The sequence below is a fragment of the Manihot esculenta genome, chromosome 14 (genome assembly GCF_001659605.2).
Source record: "Manihot esculenta cultivar AM560-2 chromosome 14, M.esculenta_v8, whole genome shotgun sequence".
In the NCBI taxonomy this organism is placed as follows: domain Eukaryota; kingdom Viridiplantae; phylum Streptophyta; class Magnoliopsida; order Malpighiales; family Euphorbiaceae; genus Manihot; species Manihot esculenta.
In genome coordinates, this window is record NC_035174.2 from 5646998 (window position 1) to 5670796 (window position 23799).

The following is a 23799-nucleotide window of genomic DNA, read 5'->3' on the forward strand; positions in this document are numbered from 1 at the left end:
AAAAAATTATTAATTAATCTTTTTATATTAAAAATATTTTAAATTTTATTTAAATATTTAATAATTAAAATTAATAATTTTTTAAAATAAAAAATTAACTAATAATTATTTATATAATACAAAAACTAAATTATATATTTTTTTAATTATCGTCCTCGCAATTTCTACATGCATTACTTCCTCCACCCCGTTCTGCCACACGTCCATGAAGAAAATTCAAAATTCAAAATTAATTCGACGTGATTTCCATTTAGAAAACGAATTTTCTATATTTTTTCCATGACATGCCTATTTACCAACTTTGAATATAAAGAAATTGAAACAAATTTCAAGGCCCAAGACTTTTCCATTATTATTAATATATAAATCTTCAAGCAAGATAATTTCATTTATTCAAATATTTTATTAATTAATTTTAATTAACACTTATGTAAAAATAAATCTACTCTATCTTTAAAATGTTAATAATTAAAATAATAAATTTTACTTTTAATGTATATTAAATAAAATATATTAATGAGCTATAAATAATTATTTTTTAAAGAATAAATAGAGCCTAAAATAAAGAATATTTTATTATTGTTGATGTTATTTAATTAAAGAGAGAAAATATAAAAGAAGAATAAAAGAAAGGGCAGTTCCGTAATAAAAGGGAAAATACGAGGGCATTGAGAGAAGACAGCTCCAGAGAAGAGAAGACTATAACGTAAGACCAACCACAGTTACAATCTAACTGTATTCGCAGTGTCTCTTTCTCTCTCTAATATGAAATCTGATAAAATATTAAAAAATAAAAATTATAAATAAGATATTTTTTTGACTTTTATATTCTAAATTTTAATCCATTTCAGCTTCTTTTGCTGAATCATCCAAAACCCAAACGGAAACTTATATAAATTGATATTTCTTCCCTTATTATTATTATTTTTTTACATTCTCTTCTAAATATTTTCTTTCATTTTTTTTTTCTTGATTTCTAGTCGGTTTCAAAACCATAAATAAACTCTCAAAATCTCACCGGTTTCGAACCTAACACCTGCCCTTCTCATCCTCTATCAATCTTCTTTGTTTTCTGAATCCACTGTTAACAAATAACATTCTTTCTTTGACGATACTTGCTTCTATTCTCGTAAGTCTTTTCATATTATCCATTCTTTTCTTTTCATTTTATTTTATTTTCTTTTACATAGACGTTCCTGAGGTTTGTTTGGCTGCCGGGGAACTGGGAGATAAGTATTGGCCTCATGAGCTCTTCGGATTGGAAGTTTTCTGGGTTTTTCTCACCAACCAAAAATACTTCATTTTTGTTTTTGTTTTCATCGGTTTTTGTTTTTTTGATGATTTTCGCAGGATATATTGGTTCCAGTTTTACTGAACAGCTAGTGAGAAGCTTTGTTTTTTGTTTTTAATTTTCTTTCAGGTAATTTTTCTTTTTTCTGGTTCTTTTCCATGTTGGGTGATGTGTGTGAATGAGAATTTTGAGATCTAAAGGATTGCATATATCTGTAAAATTTTTTCTTTTTTTCTTCTTTTCACCCTAAATTTAATTACTATAAATCATTATTTTCCATGAACAGTGATCGTCATCTCTATTTGTCTCTGTCTATACTGTAATAGCCTTTATGTTCAAGGAACTCACTTGTCTTCTAAGCAACTCCAACTCATCTTCTTTCATCAACCTCTATCTTGTTCTGTTCCTCTTTTAACTATACCCGTCACATCTCCAGAGTTTTTCCTGCCATTTTTCATTTTCTTTCATCAAGAATCTTTCTTTACGTTTTCATTTTTGAGTTCAGATAGTTGATACGTATGAGGTGCAACTCAAATTTGGATGGAACCCCATTAATTCTGATGGACAATGTTAGAGTGACATTTCTTTCAATTCCTATTCTTGGAGTTAATCTTTTAGTAGGAAAGAAATTTCAGGATAAGACATTTTCGCATGATGTATCTATATGTATGTATATATATATATATGGAGTTGTATTGTGGTCCTTACTGTCGAAATCAAATTGTAGCTGCTACAGATAATGCCCAGCACAGCTGTAGAATCTGGAAATTAAAGAAACATATGTCAATAAATGCATTGAAAATAATCTTTCTCCTTATTTGTTTATCAGTCTGATAGAAATTTATGAATTCAGCAATTATCATCATAAAGGATATACTTGGTAGCTGTGTCTTTTGAATTACTGAATATTTCACTTTTATTGACATTGGCTATCTGACAATTCAATCTACTGAATAATGATGAGATTGTGATTTTTTTGTCAATCTATTTGCATGCCAAAAATATAGAAGATCTTCAAAAATTTATAGAAAATAAATTCTTCTCATCCATCTGGTATTTCCCCTGTTTTTGCTTATAATTGGCTAGATTGTGAGGATTTCAATAAAAATAAGATAAGGATGAACTCCATTATTGTCCATTTTAACTTATCAAAAAATGTAATCCTTTGGCCATAATTATTTTGGAAGACAGGTCATGTTATTTAATGAATTTGCTGGATTCTAATAATACAAAAGGCATGTGTAAGAAGATTATTGTGCCTCAATAGAATTCGTTGTACCTTCCATATTGATGAACAGAATATTTTCCGTTTCCACTTTGCTGGTTTTATAAAGTTGAATTCAACCTTTAGTGAACGGATACTTTTTTTCTGTTTGCATAAGCCTAAGAATAAGAGAAATCAATTGCGCAAAATCTGTTTCCTGCTTTTGAGCTAATGGAGAACGGTATGTACATGAATCATTGGTGTGCTTTCCATTTTCGTTTTCTTTGTTCTTTCCTTTGATCAGTAGATTAATGTTATGAACTGATTTTAGTACCGGTTAAGTCGATAACTCGATATCTATGAGATTGAGATTGGGTAAAGATGAATTGCTTGTGGGATTGGGTTGGAATATGTGGCCAATACCTACTCGGTTTTATTCAACCAGTCACCTCTAATCGGATGATTATTCCGCTGTCCTGAATTTCTTATTATGAGTTATGACGGTGTATGTACTCGACAGGAAAACCTAAGTACAGCCCTCTTTAACCCGGTCTTTTCAAACATTTATTGTTTATGAACACCTAAAGTTCTCATCTTAGTTTTGGTTCTGAATCTTTGCTATTCCTGCATGTTAATTTAGATTGTTGTAGGCTCAATTACTTGGTGCATAACACATTTATTATGTTTAACCATTAGGTGCAAGCATATGCGATACTAAAAATTGCACTGTTGTGAAGATGTGGCATCATGGATCCAAAAATTGGGTAGCAAAAGTATTTAAAATATTTGCTATTTGTACTCCTGAAACATGTGAAATTCTGTGTTTGTGTTGAAAATGTTGACAAAAAGGGGAATAAGAAGTTGTTGTCCAGAGAGGGGAAGAAGCATAGGATGTTGTATATAACCCGGCGTTTCCATTTTTATATGATGTAGCCGGAAATGGTATATTTATACTGTGCTTGGTCACTTTTTGTATGTCTTCTTAGCTGAATGTTTGGCATTTTTTTTTTCATATCTCATTGTAGTTAGCAAGTGTTTTCCCCCATTCCTGCAGGTATTTAAATCTCTGTACTTTGTATTAGCTCTTCAAGATCTTGTTTGGAAGAAAGGCAAAGCACTGATTGTGTAATATCTCCATAGCTCCAAATAAGCACCCGGAAACATTAAAATAAAGCTGGCAACAATGATGTCAAGATCTTGCATAAATTTGTTGGACTTAGCATCTGGAGATATGTTGAATCTCCCTCGAACTCCCAGATCTCTCCCAAGAGTGATGACTGTACCAGGAATCTTTTCTGACACAGATGGCGATGGAAGCAATGATGGAGATTCAGATGCTCCATCATCTGGATGCGGCAAGAAGCAAATTATAGTGGCAAATTTTCTTCCTCTACATGCTCAAAAGGATTTAAATTCGAGCAAATGGTCATTCAGCTTTGATGAGGATTCAATTTTGTTACAAATGAAGGACGGATTCTCAATTAATACAGAGGTTGTTTATGTGGGATCCCTGAAGGTTGATGTAGATACAAGTGAACAAGAAGAAGTTTCCCAGAAACTGCTGGAGGAATTTAACTGTGTGCCCACATTTCTTCCGCCTGATCTACACAAAAAGTTCTACCATGGATTCTGTAAGCACCAATTATGGCCCCTTTTCCATTATATGCTGCCAATGTTCCCTGATCATGGCGAGCGTTTTGACAAATTGCTTTGGCAGGCCTATGTCTCGGCTAATAAAGTTTTTGCAGATAAGGTTATGGAAGTGATCAATCCTGAAGAAGATTATGTTTGGGTTCATGACTATCACCTAATGGTGCTCCCTACTTTCTTGAGGAAGCGTTTCTATCGAATTAAGCTTGGCTTCTTTCTTCACAGTCCATTTCCCTCATCAGAAATTTACCGAAATCTGCCAGTCAGAGATGAAATACTGAAAGCGCTACTTAATGCAGATTTAATTGGTTTTCATACATTTGATTATGCTCGTCACTTTCTGTCCTGTTGTAGCCGAATGTTGGGCCTAGACTATGAATCAAAACGGGGTCATATTGGACTCGAGTATTTTGGCCGCACAGTATACATCAAAATTTTGCCTGTGGGAGTGCATATGGGCCGACTAGAATCTGCTCTGAATCACCCCTCTTCTTCCATCAAGGTTAAAGAAATTAAAAAACAGTTTGAGGGGAAAAGGATTATTGTTGGAGCTGATGACATGGACATTTTCAAGGGCATTAGTCTGAAATTGTTAGCCATGGAACATCTTTTACAGCAAAATCCAGAGTTGCGGGGAAAAGTTGTCATGGTTCAAATTGTAAATCCTGCAAGGAGCTCGGGAAAAGATGTACAAGAAGCAAAAAAGGAGACATACTCGATTACCAAAAGGATAAACAGGATTTTTGGTTTTCCAGGATATGAACCTGTGGTCCTGATTGATCGTCATGTGCCTTTTTATGAGAAAACAGCTTACTATGCATTGGCTGAATGTTGTATTGTAAATGCAGTGAGGGATGGAATGAACCTGATCCCATATAAGTACATTGTGTGTAGGCAGGGGACTCCTAAGATGGATGAAGCTCTGGGAATCAATCATCAATTGCCTCATTCAAGTACAATTGTTGTTTCAGAGTTCATTGGTTGCTCGCCATCTCTAAGTGGTGCAATAAGAGTAAATCCATGGGACGTTGAAGCTGTGGCAGATGCTTTAAATCTGGCCCTCACCATGCCCGACTTAGAGAAGCAGTTGAGACATGAGAAGCACTATCGTTATATTAGCTCTCATGATGTGGCTTACTGGGCCCGCAGTTTTATGCAGGACTTAGAGCGAGCGTGCAAAGATCATTACAGCAAACGTTGCTGGGGTATTGGTTTTGGTCTGAATTTTAGGATTTTGTCACTTTCACCAAGCTTTAGGAAGCTTTCAAATGAACATATTGTCTCTGCATACAAGAAGACATATAGAAGGGTGATATTTTTGGATTATGATGGAACAGTGGTGCCTCAAACTTCCATTGTTAAAACTCCCAGTTCTGAAGTTATATCAGTCTTGAACAACCTTTGTAGTGACCCTAAGAACACTGTGTTTATTGTTAGTGGAAGGGGGAAAGATCCTCTGAGTGATTGGTTTGCTCAATGTGAGAATCTGGGTATAGCAGCGGAGCATGGATACTTAATGAGGTACTTTATTGGGATTAATATGTTATTTTTTAGATCCTAAATTTACTAAGAAGTCGCCAAATTCACAAAATTATTTCAGTAAAGTAGCTTCCTGCCTGGTTCAATTTATATTTGCTCAACAATAATTTGAGTTCTCTGCATGTATTAGATGAAAACTTTTACTTTAATGTCATTTGCAACATGCAGCAATCCATTACGTTATTAAGGTTAATTTGTCTTCTTGTAGGTGGAATAAGACGTCCAGTTGGGAAACCAGTTCGTTGGTGGCAGATTTTGATTGGAAAAGAATTGCTGTACCTGTGATAAAATTGTATACAGAAGCAACTGATGGTTCCTATATAGAGACCAAGGAGAGTGCCTTGGTTTGGCATCATCAGTATGCTGATCCAGATTTTGGATCTTGCCAGGCCAAAGAACTGTTGGATCACCTCGAAAATGTCCTTGCAAATGAGCCGGTAGTTGTGAAGAGGGGTCAGCATATAGTTGAAGTAAAGCCACAGGTACGCGTGCTTTTCATCTCTAGTTTTTCCAATCTGGCCTTCTTGTGGCAGAAGGTCTAATATCAGGCAATTGATGTGCAGGGAGTTACTAAAGGTCTTGTTGCAGAGAGAGTTCTTTCTGCAATGATTAATAATGGGAAATCCCCAGATTTTGTGATGTGCATTGGGGATGATAGATCTGATGAAGACATGTTTGAAAGCATATCAAGAACAGCTTCTAGTTTGTCATTTTGTTCAGCTCCAGAGATCTTTGCATGCACTGTTGGCCAAAAACCAAGCAAAGCTAGATACTACTTAGATGACACTGTTGATGTACTAGCATTGCTTCAAGGTTTGGCTAATGCTTCGAGTTCGAAGTTGAGGGTTAGCACAGAAGTACAAGTTTCTTTTGACAACTTGGTTTGATATGTTATAAGACATTGTCCTTTTAGCGGATGGATACTGCGCAAAGAGGTGCAACGACCGAAAATGCATTACTTCTTGATACAATTCAGAGGTTTCTCATGACGTAGCTGTTAAAACTTAGTCATCACATACAGTGGCCTGACACCAATGCCACCATTGGGCTTTTTGTGGGAGAGATTAGACTGGCATACCTTTTTTTTTTTTTTTTCTTTTCCTTAACTTATATATTTTTTGTTTCTTTTTTTCCATAGAATGCAGGGCTGGGGGCTGGTGTATGTATGTTGTGGTTCGGAAAGAAAAAGATTGTGCAGTTCTCTGATTTAGAGTTCATACCAGTGGGGAGACCTTTCTTGTTTACATGAACTGGTTTTGCTTTATACATGATAGGCATTCTTTACTGTTCATTTTATGGAGAATGCTTGCTACTGTGTCACTTACAGGTTACAGCCGTCTACATTGGGCCGACTTTAATGTGGTCTGAATATATTTTGGATTTAGTTCTACGTACAACTAACTGGGGAACAAGATAGTTAGAAAAGCAGTTAGTAGTTAAGAATTAGATGCAACAAAAGAAACAGTATCTATGCTGAACATGTGTACATGTGCAGACATCAATTGAATAATAGATTAACAGAATTCTCTTTCCTATCATACGAGGTTGTGGCTATGCCATAACAGATTTTGGCAGGACATGTTATTTTATGAGTGGATGCTCCGCATGAAGGCATATGCTAATTACTTTCCCATAATAATTCATCAGATGATAAACCTTAATTGATGTGATTTATTTGCCTTGTCAGCGACATCAGTGAAAGTATTGAATATAACAAATGGGGCACACCATCATATTTTTTCTTTTTTTTAAAAAAAAAAATCTATATTATGATACGAACCAATCAGCTACGCAAATGGAATCCCCATTAGTTGGTTATTTTCTTCAATATCCTAAAACACTTTTAATTTGTTTGTATCTGATAAACAAGTCCAATGGATTATCTTTAAGGGCTTACATCACCTAATTGATTAGTGCCGTCTGTGTTAGCACATCCATAATTCCACTAATGTTATTTTCAATTAGGTAATCACTGCCTTCTTCATTTCCCCATTTTTCCTTTTAATTTTTTAGGTAAACCTATAATTAATTATAGCCCTTGTTCCGTAAGGGTCACCTAACTCAATTATTAAAAAAAAAAAAAGATTCTTTTTCTAATTACAATGATACAGTAAAATTCATGTTTAATATCCATTATTGATTAAAATCATAATTTTGATTTGAAGTAAAGGACATTGAATTAATTAGTCTATCTTCTTAATTAACAACTCAATCTGACAGGTTGGCAGATTCTTCCTCGCGTAATTTCCTTGTAAGCGAGACCCCACCATCTTTCCTGGTGATGGGACCCAATAAAAATCCCACCTAATATAGCTCGCGAAGCACCCGATAACCACCAACCTCATTCAGTAATGAAATCTTGACTAACCCCTGACTTCCATTTTATCACTAAAAAGGAAAAACTCTCCCACTCCGTAACCGGCACTTCCCCTTCCCCGTTTACTTTCCGTTACAATTCATCTTCTCCGCCGATATAAAGTCTCCGCAGACACAAGTCTCTCTCGCTAACTAGGGTTGAATAATTCAATTGTGCTTCTGTTGATTTTATGGGAGCAGAAGATCCAGAGATGGCCCATATAGGCCCAGACTCCATCCCTCCACAATCATCCAATTCTCTCCTCGCAAACACTCGCTGCTGCTTCTGTTTCCCCTGCTTCGGCTCTCGACGTTCTTCCTCCGTCAGGTTGGCCTGGTGGGAACGGGTCCGATCCTCCAGAGGTCATAGCGATGACGATAATCCCTGGTGGGCTCCGGGTGTTAGGGCTATCAAGAAGATCCGAGAATGGTCGGAGATCGTTGCTGGACCCAGATGGAAGACTTTTATCCGGAGATTCAATAGAAACAGAGGGAGTGGCAACAGCAGACACGGCAAGTTCCAGTACGATCCTTTGAGTTACGCTTTGAACTTCGATGAGGGGCCCGGACAGAACAGTAATTTCGATGAGGAAGACGACTACGGCGGTTTTCGCGATTTCTCTTCCAGATACGCCTCTGTTTCCGGCTCCGGTAAGCCGTTGGCAATGGACGCGTCCAGTAACAAGGACGTGGCGCTGATCGCGGTCGCGTGAGGGGAAAAGCAAAGGAAAAACGCAAAATTACAAGATGCGCCGTGGTTTCTAGCCTGCGCCGAGATGCGTTGGATAACAGCTGTAGTGTTGACTTGGTGACGTAACGTGGCGGCGGTGGTGATGCTCCTTCAACAGTCCATTCTTTATGAGTTTTGTTTGGTTGAATAATAATATAATTAGACATATAATTTGGATGATTGACGCAGCTATGGTCTGTACTTTACGTTTTCTATTTTGGGATTGTATTTGATGTTAGCGTGTAAAGACGGAGAGGATGATGAGGATGTAGAGAAAGGTGTAGTTAATGGATTGTTCGTTGGGTGTATATTATTATAAAATTTGATTTGATTTTATATATTTTTGTTTATATGTTTTATTTATTTATATATATATAATATAGTTTAATATTTAAAATAATATAATTAATGTAATGACAAACTTTTATTTTTTCTCTTCAGAGAAGGAATAATTAAAATCTAAAATAGTATGAAGTTGCTTATAATGAACGATACTCCTAGAGAGAAACTAATAGAATTAGTCAAACCTTATCTCATCACGGAGAGAACTCTCCCTTTTTCTTATGCTTTTTAGGGTTAATTTTCATCTTAGTTCTTCCTTGTCCTCTCCCTCTCCCTCTCAATTCGATGTGAGTTTTATTCTGTTTTATATTGGGTTGGTATATATAATTTTGATGGTTTAACTTTCTTTGCAGGTTTGTGCTAAAACTGAGAGTTTTTGCTTAATGCCTACAATGTTGCTCGTTTGTCTTCCATGTCAAAAATTATTTTTTCAGTTCTAGTCATAATTATGGATATTTGTGTTTTGGGAGGCTTCAAGGGGATTAGAGAATGATATCGTTTTCCCTTAATAGCTATACGAGAATGAGAAGTCAAGAGTTGTTCTAGCTCCTTTGAAGATTGATAATGGGTTATAGTAGCTGACTCTGCTCTTTCTTTCATTTGGGTTTTGTCGGAGTGCATGTCTCTTCTCTCCTTAGACATGTGCAATGATGGTTTCCTGGTGACGAGCATATGCGGTTTGTGGAGAACGAAGGAAGTTAGATGGCACTGTGAATTTGTGGAACTGGATCCCATAACCAGATTGGGGCTTTGAGTCAGATCTTGTTGAATTTAGGGTTTGTTTATGTAATGGGTCAAAAGCCTAGTTTCTTTGGACCTATTTGATTGCTAATTCCTTAAATTTTTTGGCTTAGCCCCTATGATATACATCAGCTCACTCCTCCCATCCTTGGTAATGATATTATTTTATCCCTTGGCGAAAAAAATTAATTCCATGGGTAAAATAAGAAATATAAGTTTCATCTGCAACTCTAGCAACTAGCAAGGTATCCAGTTCTCGCATTCCGTGTCTCATTTTTGTGGCTATTTTATTCAACTAATAGTAAACTTAAGCCTAAAAAATATTCTATTAATAGATGAGTTAATGATAAAAAACAATGATGTATTTTTTATTTTGTTATAATTATATTTTATATTTTTTTTATCAATTAAATGTTAATTTTTTAAAATTATTTAAATTATATTTTGATATTATTTATACTGTTAAAAATTAATAAAATTATCGGGATTTGCTATATCAATGTAATTTTAATAAATTTTAAAATAAAATTGATAATAATTTAAAATTTTAGAATAAAATTATAATAAAATTAAAAATATAATTTTTTATAATTATTTATTTTATTAATAATTTTTTAAAGAATGGAGAAATAGAGAATAAATTTATAATTTCAAACAAATTGCATATACTTTAAGTTATTTAATCAAGTCAAATTAGACAATTAAATATTTAATTTATATATTATTAATTTTTTAAAATTTATTATAATTAAAAAAAATGGTAGATTAATATTATAAGAGTTAAAAGAATAATTTAAAAAAATTTAAAAATTTAAAAATTTATTTTATTATTTTATATATTTTTAAATTGAATTATATTTAATATTATTTAAATTATTTTTTAAAATTTCATAATTAATATATTTAATAAAATTACCTTTTTAACTATCGTCCTAAAAGTAATGTTAAATAGTAATTAATACGGATTAAAGAAAAATAGGTTGATAATGTTTTTAATTAAAATAAAATTAAAATAAATTATTATTATAAAATTATTGATAAAAAATTGAATAATAATATAAACAATAATTTTTAAATATATTTAATAATAAAAAATTGTAACTTAATAATTTTATAAGTTTCTAACGGTAAAAGTACTATAAATGTATAATATTAAAGGACAGAATTTAGTTGATAAAAAATAAAAATATTCTATAAAATTACAATAAAAATAAAATATGAAATTTTTTTTGTGATTAATTTTAAATTTTATTGATGTGGCATAGTAATACATGTTAAGGAAGCCGTAGCGTGTGATGTGTTAATTCTATTAGTTTTTTAACATACAAGTAATAATTTAAATGCATTTAAAATAATTTTGAAAAGTTAGAATTTAATTAGTAAAAAAATAAGCACAAATACAATTATAATAAAATAAAAAATATATAATTTTTTAACAATTAACTCTTAATATATTGGTATACCTATGATTTGGAAGAGTAGTTACCTTATTGTCAAATTTCTATATTTATTATAATTTACAGCCTTATAATGCAATTAATATTACAGGTTAAAAACATCAATTCTTTTTAATAAAATATTAATACTGCCAAGAAAAAAAGAAACTTTTTTTTAAAAAATCCAATAAAATATTTTCTATATAATCGCATCTGGTTATATATTTATAACTTATTGATCAGACTAATTTTAATTAATGTTAAACATGTTTACTAAGCGGTAAAATATTTCCTTCTAAAATTTAAAGATATTTTACAGTTAAAAATCAAAATCACACTAAAATCACACTAATTAAGGAAGAAATAAATTTCTTATATTACATGTGAAAATTAACTTATTAAATAAAGAGAGAGATCGCACTCCGAGACTTAGCCTCTTGGAAAGTACATCCTTGTAACCTTGTGAGGTTAAAGGTTCGACTCCTCCGCCCCTATTTAAAAAAAAAAAATAAAGAGGGAGATCGATTGAAAACTAACGAAGCAATTAAAAATGGAGCGAAGACTGCTTAGCAGTCAACATTGGTAGGCATACGTACACTGTTCAACAATCTTAACTTAGTTATCTGTAATGCATGCTCGCAATCACCTAATGATCAAAAGTTGATATGCTTTGCCTTGTTAAGTGATCCAACTTGGCAAATCACAATCAAAGACCTGAAGAGTGTCCTATATACATGATACACAGCAACCTGATTCATGCAGGATCTCTTTTGCTATTTGCAGACTTAATGTTCAGTAAGATGTCACCTACAATCCATGGAAAACTTAAACAATTCACGCCTTCTTGGAAATAACTTGGATGATAAGTTACATGATACCATGCTGAGGCCAGGGGTTGGTGTTCTTTTGGCTGGCAGCTGCTCTCAAACCATTCTTTAACCTCATTCTGTAGGCTCTTCAGGGACAGCATAATTCGATCCTTCATATCTCCATATCTCCTGTTGTCTCGCTGCAAATACATTGCCTTCTTTCTCAGATTACCTGTCAGTATCTCATCTTCATACGTTGCCTCGTAATATTTCATCAAGCCACTTAGTTTCTCTACATAAATGTCTCTGTGACTCAACGCCATGTCAATGAACTCTTCGAATCCTTTCACTTCAAGATCACGATCATAAGTTGCTTCAGCTATCTTCTCTGACCACACAAACTTTGATCCTTCTCGTGAAGTGGAACCAACAATTCCTCGGTAGAGTTTTCCCAACACTCCATTAGAAATATATGTTGTTTTGTCTGTCCTCTCCATGAAATCTGGAAATTCCTTTGGTTTCAAAAACCTAGGCATCTCAGCTGGTGCACCAGTTTTTGCAAAGTCAACTGCCATGGAGTGAAGTGCTGCCAACTGCAGGCATTTATCACTTCGAGCTTTATCTGGTTCACGATCAGCATGGACCAAATGGGCAGTGGAGATGGCACCCAAAGTATCGTTAATCATGTAATCAACGAAAAACTTTTGAATTTCCTGCCAATTTCAGTGAAACAGGGAATGAAAAACAGAATTAGGAATTAGATATAACTGGGAACTCATTTTCAATTCCATAATGTAAAGCGTAAAGTACCTCTAGTGTCACATTATGATCCATTATTCGAGGCCTCCGTCCTAGGTAATCCATGGGGCTCACAGTTTGACTCGGGATGAGACCTTTGTCCCAGCTTATGAAAAATAGGTCCCCATCAAGATCACCACCAGAGCATTCATTCGGATGAGGCCTGTGGATAATATTTCTTAGCCTTCCTGAATAACTATCAGTATACTGATATTCCTCCCAATTACATATTGATTTAATGGGCAACAGAAGGTATATTATTGCACATAATTGAAATAAATACCAATGCACAGATGTGATAGAACGTAGACAAAAGATGTCAACGTGTAAGCTGCCAAACAGAGCTTTCTTTCGGAAGGATGTTAAATATTATATTTAGTATAATTAAAGGGTAAACCACAATTTAGTTCCAGCAGTATAATGAAACCTACGTATTAATTCCTGAATTTTCAAAAGCCAACAATTTATTCTTTACAATTTTTTTAAAAAACCAAAAAATTGGTCTCTACCATGAAATACATAGTTAAATCACCACTGTTGTATTTATGATTTATAGTAACTAAATTGTGAATGAAACTGTACCGTAGCAGCTTGCCAAACGAAACTGAAGAAGGAAATAAGGGAGAAAAAGAAGAAGAATTATGAGTAGAGAATGAGAAGAAATAGATGAGACAAAGAAATTAGCGAGGCAAGGAGAATAGCATTTTGTATTAATGTGTTTGGATATCTCTCTACAATGAGTCACGCGCGACTCACGCATATATACTGTTTCTTCTAACAGAAAACCCAGCTGTATAACAGCCATCCAGCTGTCTAACTACTTTATGATTCTATACCCAAACTACCGTTATTTCTAATTACATATTTTCCTCCTTTACATTTCTCTTCCTTCTCTTATATACGTAACAATATCCCCCTTCATGAGAACCTTATTGCCCCCAAGAAGGTGTAAAGTCAGGGAATTGAGATGAGATAAAAGTTCGGTCCTCCCAAGTGGTCTCTTCAAGAGGAAGGTTGACCCATTTGATAAGGTCTTGTTGAACTCTCTGACCATTCCTCAAGATAGTTTTGGTTTGAAGAATACTCTTTGGAGCTACCACAAAATTATCAGTAGACATAATTGGCAAATCTGGCATTTGTGAAATATTAGCTCCCGTTGTCTTCTTTAAAAGAGAGACATGAAAAACTAGGTGAATATGAGTAGTAGGAGGTAGTTGCAACTTATAAGCAACCTGCCTAATCTTCGCAATAATTTGAAAAGGACCATAGTACTTAGCGGAAAGTTTTAAGGACCTCCTGACAGCTAAGAGGGTTTGCCTATAAAGTTGCAGCTTAAGAAACACCTAGTCTCCAATTTCAAATGCTCTCTCTGATCTTTGATTATCTGTTTGCTGCTTCATTCTAACTTGAGCAGCTTGCAGATGATCTTTAAGCAACTGTCATATACCGTCTCTTCTGGAAAAACTCTGAAATAATAGCCACTGACGTCTCAGTAGTAGGTAAAAATGTCAATGGGGTTGGTGAATAGCCGTAAAGGGCCTCAAAGGGAGACATGCCTATTGCACTATGGTGGTTGGCGTTATACCACCATTCTGCCAGGAACAACCATTTACTCCAGTAAAAGTCATTCTCCGTAAGTCGGTCTCCAAGCATTAATTCAGCCTTTCAGATTGACCATCACTCTGTGAGTGATAAGCAAAGCTATAACACAGAGAAGTGCCCATCAATCTAAATAACTCCTTTCAGAAAATGCTGGTAAAGACTTTGTCTTTGTTCGTAACTATAGAGAGAGGGACTCCATGCAACATAATAATGGAGATTAGGAAAACTTTAGCAACCTTAGCAGCAGAGAAAGGATGAGTTAAAGAGAGGAAATGGGCATACTTGGAAAATCTGCAAATGACCACCAATATAGTATTTTTCCCCCAAATTTAGGTAACTGCTCAATAAAATCCATAGTAATGTGCTGCCATGCTTGAAGGACACAAGCAGAGGTTGCAACAATCCAGGGGATGCACAATGCTCATGATTGCATCAGACACAAATATCACAGATTTTGATCCAATCTAATGCAGCTTTAAACATGCCGAGCCAATAAAAATATCATTTAAGATTGCATAGGTTGCTTGAACTCTCGAATGGCTCCCAAGATAAGAGTGTCATTATATAAAGCAAGCAATTGATTCTAGAGAGTACCTGAACAGCCCACATATAGCTGCTCCTTATGATATAATAGCCCTTTCTTAAGACAATACCCCGTATGACCTTGATTATCCACAACCAATTGAGAGAAAACACTATGAGCAAAAGTATCTTCTTCATAGCAGGCTAGTAATGAGGAAATCCAGGTGGACTGTAATTAAGTAGCTTGCATAGCGAAACATTCCTCCTCATGGGGCCTTCTTAAAAGAGCATCTACTACTTTATTCTCAATACCCTTCTTATAGAGAATTCTATAATTTAGACCAAACAACTTGGAAATTCCTTTCATTTGAAGGTTGGTGTGCAGCTGTTGCTCTAGTAAATGTTTGATACTCATGATCAGTTTTGATATAAAACAATCTCTGTTCTAAGTAGTGCCTCCATTTAGTTACAGCAAAAGTAATTGCTAATAGCTCTTTCTCATAAACTGATAACCCTTGTCCCTTTTCCCCAAATGCTTTAAAGATATATGCAATAGGATGACCATTCTGCTGCAACACAGCTCCCATCCCCATATTACATGCATCCATTTCTACTATAAAAGGTCGATTAAAATCTGGAAGGGCTAAGACTAATGCTTGAGTCATGGCTGTTCTCGATGCTTCAAAAGCAGCTCGTAGAATTTCACCCCATTGGAAGGGGTCTTTTTTAAACAAATCAGTAAGAGGTCTACAAATAACACCATAATAATGCACAAACTTTCTATAATAACAAGTTAGCCCCAAAAAATTTCTGAGTTGTTCTTTCAGAGACTGAGGTACAGGCCATCTACTCATGACCTTGATCTTAGCAGGGTCAGTGGCTACTCTTTCCCCAAAAATAATATGGCCTAGGTATTCAATTTCTGATTTCCAAAAGAACATTTACTGAAGTTGGCAAACAATTGATGCTTAGCCAAAACTTCAAAAACAGTAGCTAGGTGCTGCATGGGCTGCTGCTAATTGGAACTATAAACTAGTATGTCATAAAAAAAAACTAGTACAAATTTTCTGAGATAAGGCTGAAACAGACTGTTCAAGGGCTTGGAAGGTGGTAGGGACATTTGAGAGCCCAAATGGCATCACTTTAAACTCAAAATGGCCATGGTGAGTTCTAAAAGCAGTTTTGGGTATGTCCGGAGGGTCCATTTTGATTTGATGATACCCTGCTTTAAGATCAATTTTAGAGAAAACAGTTGACCCATGCAGCTCATCCAAAAGCTTATCTATGATGGGGATAGGAAATTTATCTTTGACAGTAAGGCTGTTTAATTTTCTGTAGTCCACACATAACCTCTAGGAGCCTTTTTTTTTTCTTAACCAATATCACTGCAAAGGCAAATGGGCTGGTGCTAGGCTGTATTAGAGAAGCCTCCAACATTTCAGTGACAAATTTTTCAATTTCATTCTTTTGAAAATGGGGATATCTATAGGATTTTATGCTGAAAGGTTGGGCAGTAGGTATCAAAGGAATAGAATGGTTATAGTTTCAAAAAGGAGGTAAGGAAGTAGGATTTTGAAAAATACTATGGTATTTGTCTAACAAAAGTTTCTGCAACTGCCAGTGGTTGATTAGCCTCCACAGAAAAGGCTTGATTCTCCTCAGTGGTTGAGACATCAATACAAAGCAGAGGAGATTGGAAATCCCTTCCTTCTTTTGCATCAAGGGTTTGGAGCTACTGCCCTGATGCCTTGCAAAACCACTTCCCTCCCCTGCTGCATAATAGTTACTCTGGCATTATGGAAATCAAACAAAACAGGATCAAACACCACCAGCATCCAATTTACTCCCAAGATAATATCAAAGCTCCCCATCTCCAAAATTCTGAAATCAAATGTGAATTTATGATGCTGAACCCACCATGTAAATCCAGGACAGACATGAATACTAATCAGCTTTCTACCATCGGCCACAGTAACAGTCATATCAGGAACCTCTATTAGTGGCAGTTTCAGCTCAGCTGCCACTTTTGCATCCATAAAACTATATGTACCGCCACTATCTATAAGAATTACTCGTTGTCTATTCAGATATTTTTCCAACACCCTAATAGTAGCAGCTCCTTCACTACCCTCTATAGCATTTAAGGACAGTTTCTCCTAAATTCTTTTCTTCCTCTCATTCCATCACATCATGCCACTCTTCATCTCCCTCTCTTGCATCTTCCTCTTCACTTTGCACGGCCATAAGTGTTTTCAGTCTGCATTGATGCCCCAGAAAACACCTTTCCCCACATTTATAATAGGGTTTTGACTTTTGATGGTCTCACACCTCCTTGATTTGGAACTAAGGTGATTTTGTTTGGTGTTTGGCTGCTGCTGGATTGAGATTTGGTGGCTATGGAAGGTGTTTTGGAATGAATTGTAGTTTCATGGAAGGTGTTTTGGAATGAATTGTAGTTTCTACATTGGGTGGTTTTATTGGGTAAGAAGAAGCCTGGGCTGTTTGGCTGAATCTGTATGGAGAAGGATTTTGGATATAGTTGTTTGGTTTGGAATAAGACTAATTGGTTTTAGGAAAATAAGTGGTTTTCTTAGCACACCCTAAGAGTTGCTCTTGAAATCTAGCAATTTCAAAGGCATGTGCCAGATCTGTGGGCTTCAACATTTCAACCATTAGCCTAATTTCATCTTTCAAGCCTCCAATAAATCCACAAAGGAAATAGCCTTCCCCCCAAACTGAGGCATTACTCTTCCATTCTAATTCTCATATCTTCAAATTTATCTTGGTATTCCTCTACACTCCCTTCTTGCCTCATCGTAAATTCTTCGGCTATGTCTTCTATGCCTCGATCCCCAAACCTTACAATTCCCTCTTAAAGTCCTCCCAAGAGTGAGAACCTTTACCCTTAATCCAATTGTCGTACCAAGAATCGGCTCTATCAATTAAGAATAATCCAATTGTGGTACCAAGAATCAGCTCTTTCAATCAAGAATAAGCTGGCAATTCCCACTTTCTCTTGATTTGGAACTTTGTAAACCTCAAAATATTTGATGCATTTTCTCACCCACACTCTGGGTTCCTTCCCCTCAAAGGCTATTAACTCAATTTTAGGGGGATATTTATGCAGACCCCAGGCTCCATTACTGACCCAAACACTCGTCCAATACTAGCACTGCCTGATCTTGAAACCTATTTCTGATTCACATTCTCTCTGGGTATGGGTAAAATCCCTCTGCCCCCGATTCTCTCCGTGTCAACCCTAGCCACACTCTCCTCATTAACTACCCCTTTACCCTTATCGTTCATAATTCCACAGTGAGGAGGGATCGAAATTCCTCCATAATCGAATTTTTTGTTTCAACAGCATTCTGTTTCATCTCTTCTATCAGCAATTCTATATTCCTCCTAGATTCTTCTTGCATAACCCTAATTTGTTCCTCCAATCCATCCAATCTAACAGCCTCGGCACCCACAACCACAGATCTGGTCATCTTACAACTCAAAATTGCTGACTGCCCAATACGAAACACAGCCCTGATACCAACTATACCGTAGCAGCTTGCCAAACGTTACTGAAGAAGGAAATAAGGGAGAGAGAAGAATAATTATGAGTAGAGAAGGAGAAGAAATAGGTGAGACACAGAAATTAGAGGGGCAAGGAGAATAGCATTCTGTATTAATGTGTTTGGATACCTCTCTACAATGAATCACACACGCATGTACTGTTTCTTCTAACAGAAAACCCAGCTGTATAACAACCATCCAACTGTCTAACTACTTTATGATTCTATACCCAAATTACCCTTATTTCTAATTACATATTTCCCTCCTTTACATTTCTCTTCCTTCTCCTATAATACATAACAGAAATGCGAACAGTTTTTCTTTTTGTTCAAGAAACAAGGATATTAAGGTGGCTAAGTTTTTCTTTTTTCTCTTGGAGAACGAACATTAGGTTATAAATGTGAACATGATTTTGACAGTGGAGAGGTAGTCATTTCTGTGAAAAACAGATCCCTAGTTTGATTGTGGGTTTAATTTCAAAGGGTAAGAGATTAACATTGCCATATAAGGACGTTCCATGATCTTTCAGAGAAGTTTTGGGTATATGCATTGATGATGAAGATCTCTTAGATCTGCAGTTTAGATAGCTTGAGAAAGACTCATACAAATGAGTTAAACGGAAGTGATCTTTACCATGTCAAGATTTAAAGTGTTGTGTTAGTATTCTTCTCGTTTTTCTTTTCTTTTTTATTTAAAAAAAAAATCAACATATTGAAAATTGGTAAGCCAATTTTGGTTTTCAAAGAAAGCGTAAAAAACTAAGAACTCCTAAACCTAATGGCACCTAATAGGCCCATAGATAGAATCACATACACATATTTTTGGTAATGATAAATGATAAACAGAGCAGTCCCATAGTTTGTCTTTAAACAATGCATGCTGGAAGAAGAAAATCAACAAAGTCCAAAAATGTTAGTGAAAAGTAATCGTACCTTTCTCCCTTCTGAGGAAAAAGAATGCAGTCAACCAAACCCTGCTCTTCCAGTTCCACTTCATAGACAGCATCAAGCACTCTGACATCTCCTGGATGGAGACAAGGATTTTTAGTGACAACCACCTTTCCTGTTACTATAGATGTCTTTTCATCTACCCTCCGGAAGTAGCTCTGATCTATGTTCTGCAGCTCTGCTTTGGTCATTGTTATGCAGACATAAACTTGGCCATAGTCTAGAAGTCCACTTTCATCCAAGCAACCAATAAGGATACGGCCTTTTGGAACAAAAATCCGACACCTACTTCTTAGTTCCACCAATAGGTTTTCATGATAAGCTTGAAGCATCATTGAGAGGTAAGGCTCCACATTGGGCTCATAACCTTGAAGCAACATCTTTACCAGAAGATTCTTGGAGTCAGCCCAAGATAAATTCTCCAATGCATCCAAAGCTGCCTCTCTGTTACTTAGCATTCTGCCAAGGAGACGCAATTGTTGCTGTTGCAAACCCTCAAATGTTTCATCCTTCACTCCCAAAGTAGACAAGAGGGATATTATCTCTCGATTTAAATAACAAGGCATAGATTCACTCCATTTAGTGACATTAAGCATCCTGTTTTCTGATTCAAACTTAAGCATACTGCCACGCAAAGACAGCTTCCTGCAGGAATCACGATCAACAGCAATTACACCTTTATAGCCACCATATCGAATTTGAAATGCTGACGGAGTTTGATTCAATCCACATTTTTGAGCAACCTGCCTAGCAAAAGAAAGTGAAATTTTGCCTATACCATCAGAGAAGCAGTAGCCAATGCCATCAGAATTAACTTCAATGTCAGGAATAATCTCTACATCTTGTGCAGGAACAACAAAAGTTTGCCTAGAAGCACTGAACAGTTGACCCATCCTAGCTGCACATTTGGAAATACTACGGATCTTATTAAAGCAACCCATCCATTCCCTAATATCTTCTGCCTTCACATCATCATTAGAAGCAAACATCCAAACAGAATTTGATCGCAGTTGACTCGCTGAGAAAGCCAGAAATTCAAACCTTTTAGCACCAATCACAATTCCATCTCGAAGAACAGACAACATCCTGTGATATATTTCAGTTCTAAAAGGCTTTGCAAAAATGCCTTGCTGGATACTTGTGGAAATAGCATTTGCAGGCAGCTTACTCCAATCTTCTTCAACAAAAGTAATTCTCATAAAGTCTGAAGCATATGATGCAAAGTTTTTTACAACATAGTTGGAGGCTTCAAGCTCAGGACCCAAGCAGTAAATTTTTGACGGTGTAATTAAGGCCCTATGACAAATTGTTATATTATGATCTGTAAAGTTTTTGCGTGATGATATGAAAGGCTTTTTAAGGTTTCTTCCTGGAACATGTAATTGTTTCTTTATAAAAGACAGTGGATCATAACAAGTGAAAGTCAACTTGTGCAGCTTCTGAAGAATTATCATAGCAGTGTCTATGGTCAAACTACCAAGAATATTAATTAGATCAGTGTCTACTGAAGCAAGACTAATTTTATGAGTATGCACAAGAGAATTTAACTGGAAAAGAATCTCATATGCTAACTTAGAGTCGGATCCACATTTGGCAAGTGGAACTATTTCAGATGTAGAATGGAATTCTTCCCCATCTTCCAAAACTATATCTTTTCTATCTTCAATATAATATGGGAAACTTGTAAAAATATCTGAAGCCTCTAATCCTTCTTCAATTTCCCAACAAAATGAAGTTGCTTGTCCAATTGATTTCACAGATGAAAAGTCTGCAGTGCGAACCCAAACAAAGTCAAAATCTTCCTTGCACATATGGTATCTATCAGCACTAAATTTGGAAGCTATATGAGGTCCAGAAATTCTTTTATATATCTTTGGTCCATACCTGAGCTGAAAGCACAAAACTTGAGGTCAAATAGTTACCCAGAAAAACACAGAAATAAAAGCTGAAATAGTACTAAAGCCTGAAGTGAAGGCAGTAACCCCTAATTAAACTAGTGCAATCAGAACAAAACGGAGGTTCTCCAGAACTCATAAATTTCAACCCAGCAACATCAAACATGAAAAGAAGGTTATGGATTCAAGGGATTACCGTCTCCAAGTTTCCATTCCCTAAACTGCAAACTATGTAGCAAGAAAACCAGCACATAAAGAATTCTCGAAATTTTTATAGGAACACCACATAGAAGAAAATAATTCAACCCTTCATTGTAAAAGTTGATACACGGAATAATATGATAATAGTATTGATCACACAATAATAAATCAACATCGATTTTGATGAATAACATTCGTTATAATGTCGGAAGCAAAAGCCATTGCCTTTCAACGTCCACTCTTTCAAAACCAAACAATCAGCCAAACCATAAGAAGTAAAATCCCATCAAAGCCATACCTTCAAAAGAATTGCATCCACTTTCTCACCTCCCAAACAGCATCCAACGGCCTCCAGAACATCATCAAACCTTACATCCAGTTTATAACATTCATCATTTACCCACACCCAAAATTCCACTCTCCTCCTTTCAGGCATAAGCCAACCCCTGACACCATCCCAGCTCTCCAACACACACAAGCAACGCTCTTCTTTCATAAAACCCGCATACAGAACACAGTTCTCGAGTCTATGTTGGGGCTTGATAGGCCTGGGAATGATGTCGTCATAGGTTTCAGAGACCATGAGGTATTGAGATTTGAGAAAGAGCTTGTTCTGAATAGAAAGGGACTGAGTCTTCTCTTTAAACTCGAGGGAAGTGAACTGAACACGGCCAAAACCACGGGATTTCCAGTTCTTGCGCTCTGTGGATATTTCAATAGCGAAGACGGAGTCTGGACCTAGTTGGGTTTCGAGATACTGTAGAAGGTCTTTGGCTATGACGGATTGCGGGATATTTGAGAGACGTACGGTGGGTCTCTCAACCACCTCTGCTCCCATTCTGCAGAGCGAGATGGGGCTTCGGAAACTGAGTTGTTTTATTCGTCGCTAGCAACAAGCAAAAGCGAGAGCGAGGAGCCGAGGAAACACCGAAAAAGAGAGAAAAGCCTCTGACTTGAGTACTGACACTGACCGACCAAAGGGCAATTCACAGTGTAACTAAGACTGTTCCTGAAATTTAATGTTATCAATAATCAGTCTTTATATTTATAAAATTAAATATTTAAATTTTATATAATTAATCTGTTTATTCTAACTATAATTTTATTAATTAATTGATTAAATAAAAATAAATATTTAAAATAACACTTAATTTTTAATAGAAAATTAAAGAATTCGGACTAATATTTAAGACTAGGAAGCCCAGCAAAATCAATCAGCAAATAGTTAAAATATTTTAATGGATGAAAATTAAAAAATAAAACGTGTTATCAATTAATTTAATAAAATATTATAAATAAAAGTTAATGGAAATTTAAGTTTTTTTTAAATAAAAAATTAAAATATTTAAATTATAATAGATGAGGATTAATCTATTAATTATGATAAAATTTAATAATTCAAATATAATTTATTTATTTTAAAAAAAATAAAAATATTCTTATAAAGATAAGTAAAGAAATCTCTTATTTAAATAAATTAATTATAAAAGAATTTATGTATTTGAATTATAAAAATTAATTTATTAATTATGCTGAAATTTAAAGGTTAAAATATAATTTATTTTAAAAATATCAAAATATGAATAAGTAGAGCCATTTAATTTTTTTTGATGTAAATACTATTATAATTATAATTATAATTAATAACAGTATATTAATCAAATTAAAATAATTTATAACTCTGAATCGATTAGAAAATTTAATTCTATTTTATATTATTTTTAATTTAATTTTTAATTTTTAAAAATTTTAATAATTTCAATTTAATTTGATTATAATTATAAAAAATAAATAAAATTAAATTAAACTAATTAGTTAATAATATTATAGTATTTTAATAATATAAAAAGATGATATTTTAATAATGAAATATTTAAATTAAAATTTAAATATTAAAATTAATATATAAAAATAAAAAAATATATTAAAAAAATTAAAAGAATCAACCAACTAAATCAGCCAAATTAAATTAATTCAATTTGAATCAATTTCTCTATTTTTATAAATTTAAATTTAAATTTTTAATTTATTTAATTAAATTTGATTTTGAATGAAATGGTACAATCAAATTATAATATTATATTTTATATTCATATAAATTAAATTTAAATAAAATTTTCCAGTTCAAAAAAAATTTTAAATAAAATTTTCTATTAATCAATACTTAGGTATT

The 23799-nt window shown here is 34.6% G+C and overlaps 2 protein-coding genes across 5 annotated transcripts; one reads left to right on the top strand and one right to left on the bottom strand.

The window, feature by feature from the left end:
* Nucleotides 1–910: 910 nt before the first annotated feature.
* LOC110599614 (probable alpha,alpha-trehalose-phosphate synthase [UDP-forming] 10) lies at nucleotides 911–9105 on the top strand. 3 transcript variants are annotated; one of them, XM_021736084.2, is made up of 5 exons: nucleotides 911–1129; nucleotides 1351–1420; nucleotides 3636–5666; nucleotides 5893–6166; nucleotides 6248–9105. In XM_021736084.2, the coding sequence occupies exons 3-5, from the start codon at nucleotides 3679–3681 to the stop codon at nucleotides 6569–6571; spliced, it is 2586 nt and encodes an 861-aa protein (XP_021591776.1). In that variant the 5' UTR covers nucleotides 911–1129; nucleotides 1351–1420; nucleotides 3636–3678; the 3' UTR covers nucleotides 6572–9105. The 3 variants fall into 3 exon arrangements, with proteins under 3 accessions (XP_021591776.1, XP_021591773.1, XP_043806222.1); XM_021736081.2 differs by having other exon boundaries at nucleotides 912–1129; nucleotides 3550–5666; XM_043950287.1 differs by having other exon boundaries at nucleotides 912–1420; nucleotides 3550–5666.
* A 2706-nt stretch (nucleotides 9106–11811) lies between these two features.
* Nucleotides 11812–22622, bottom strand: LOC110599598 (RNA-dependent RNA polymerase 2). 2 transcript variants are annotated; one of them, XM_021736049.2, is made up of 4 exons: nucleotides 21925–22622; nucleotides 19516–21419; nucleotides 12908–13058; nucleotides 11812–12810 (listed from the first exon to the last, which is right to left on the bottom strand). In XM_021736049.2, the coding sequence occupies exons 1-4, from the start codon at nucleotides 22462–22464 to the stop codon at nucleotides 12043–12045; spliced, it is 3363 nt and encodes a 1120-aa protein (XP_021591741.1). In that variant the 5' UTR covers nucleotides 22465–22622; the 3' UTR covers nucleotides 11812–12042. The 2 variants fall into 2 exon arrangements, with proteins under 2 accessions (XP_021591741.1, XP_043806719.1); XM_043950784.1 differs by having other exon boundaries at nucleotides 19516–21414; nucleotides 21925–22058.
* Nucleotides 22623–23799: the final 1177 nt, after the last annotated feature.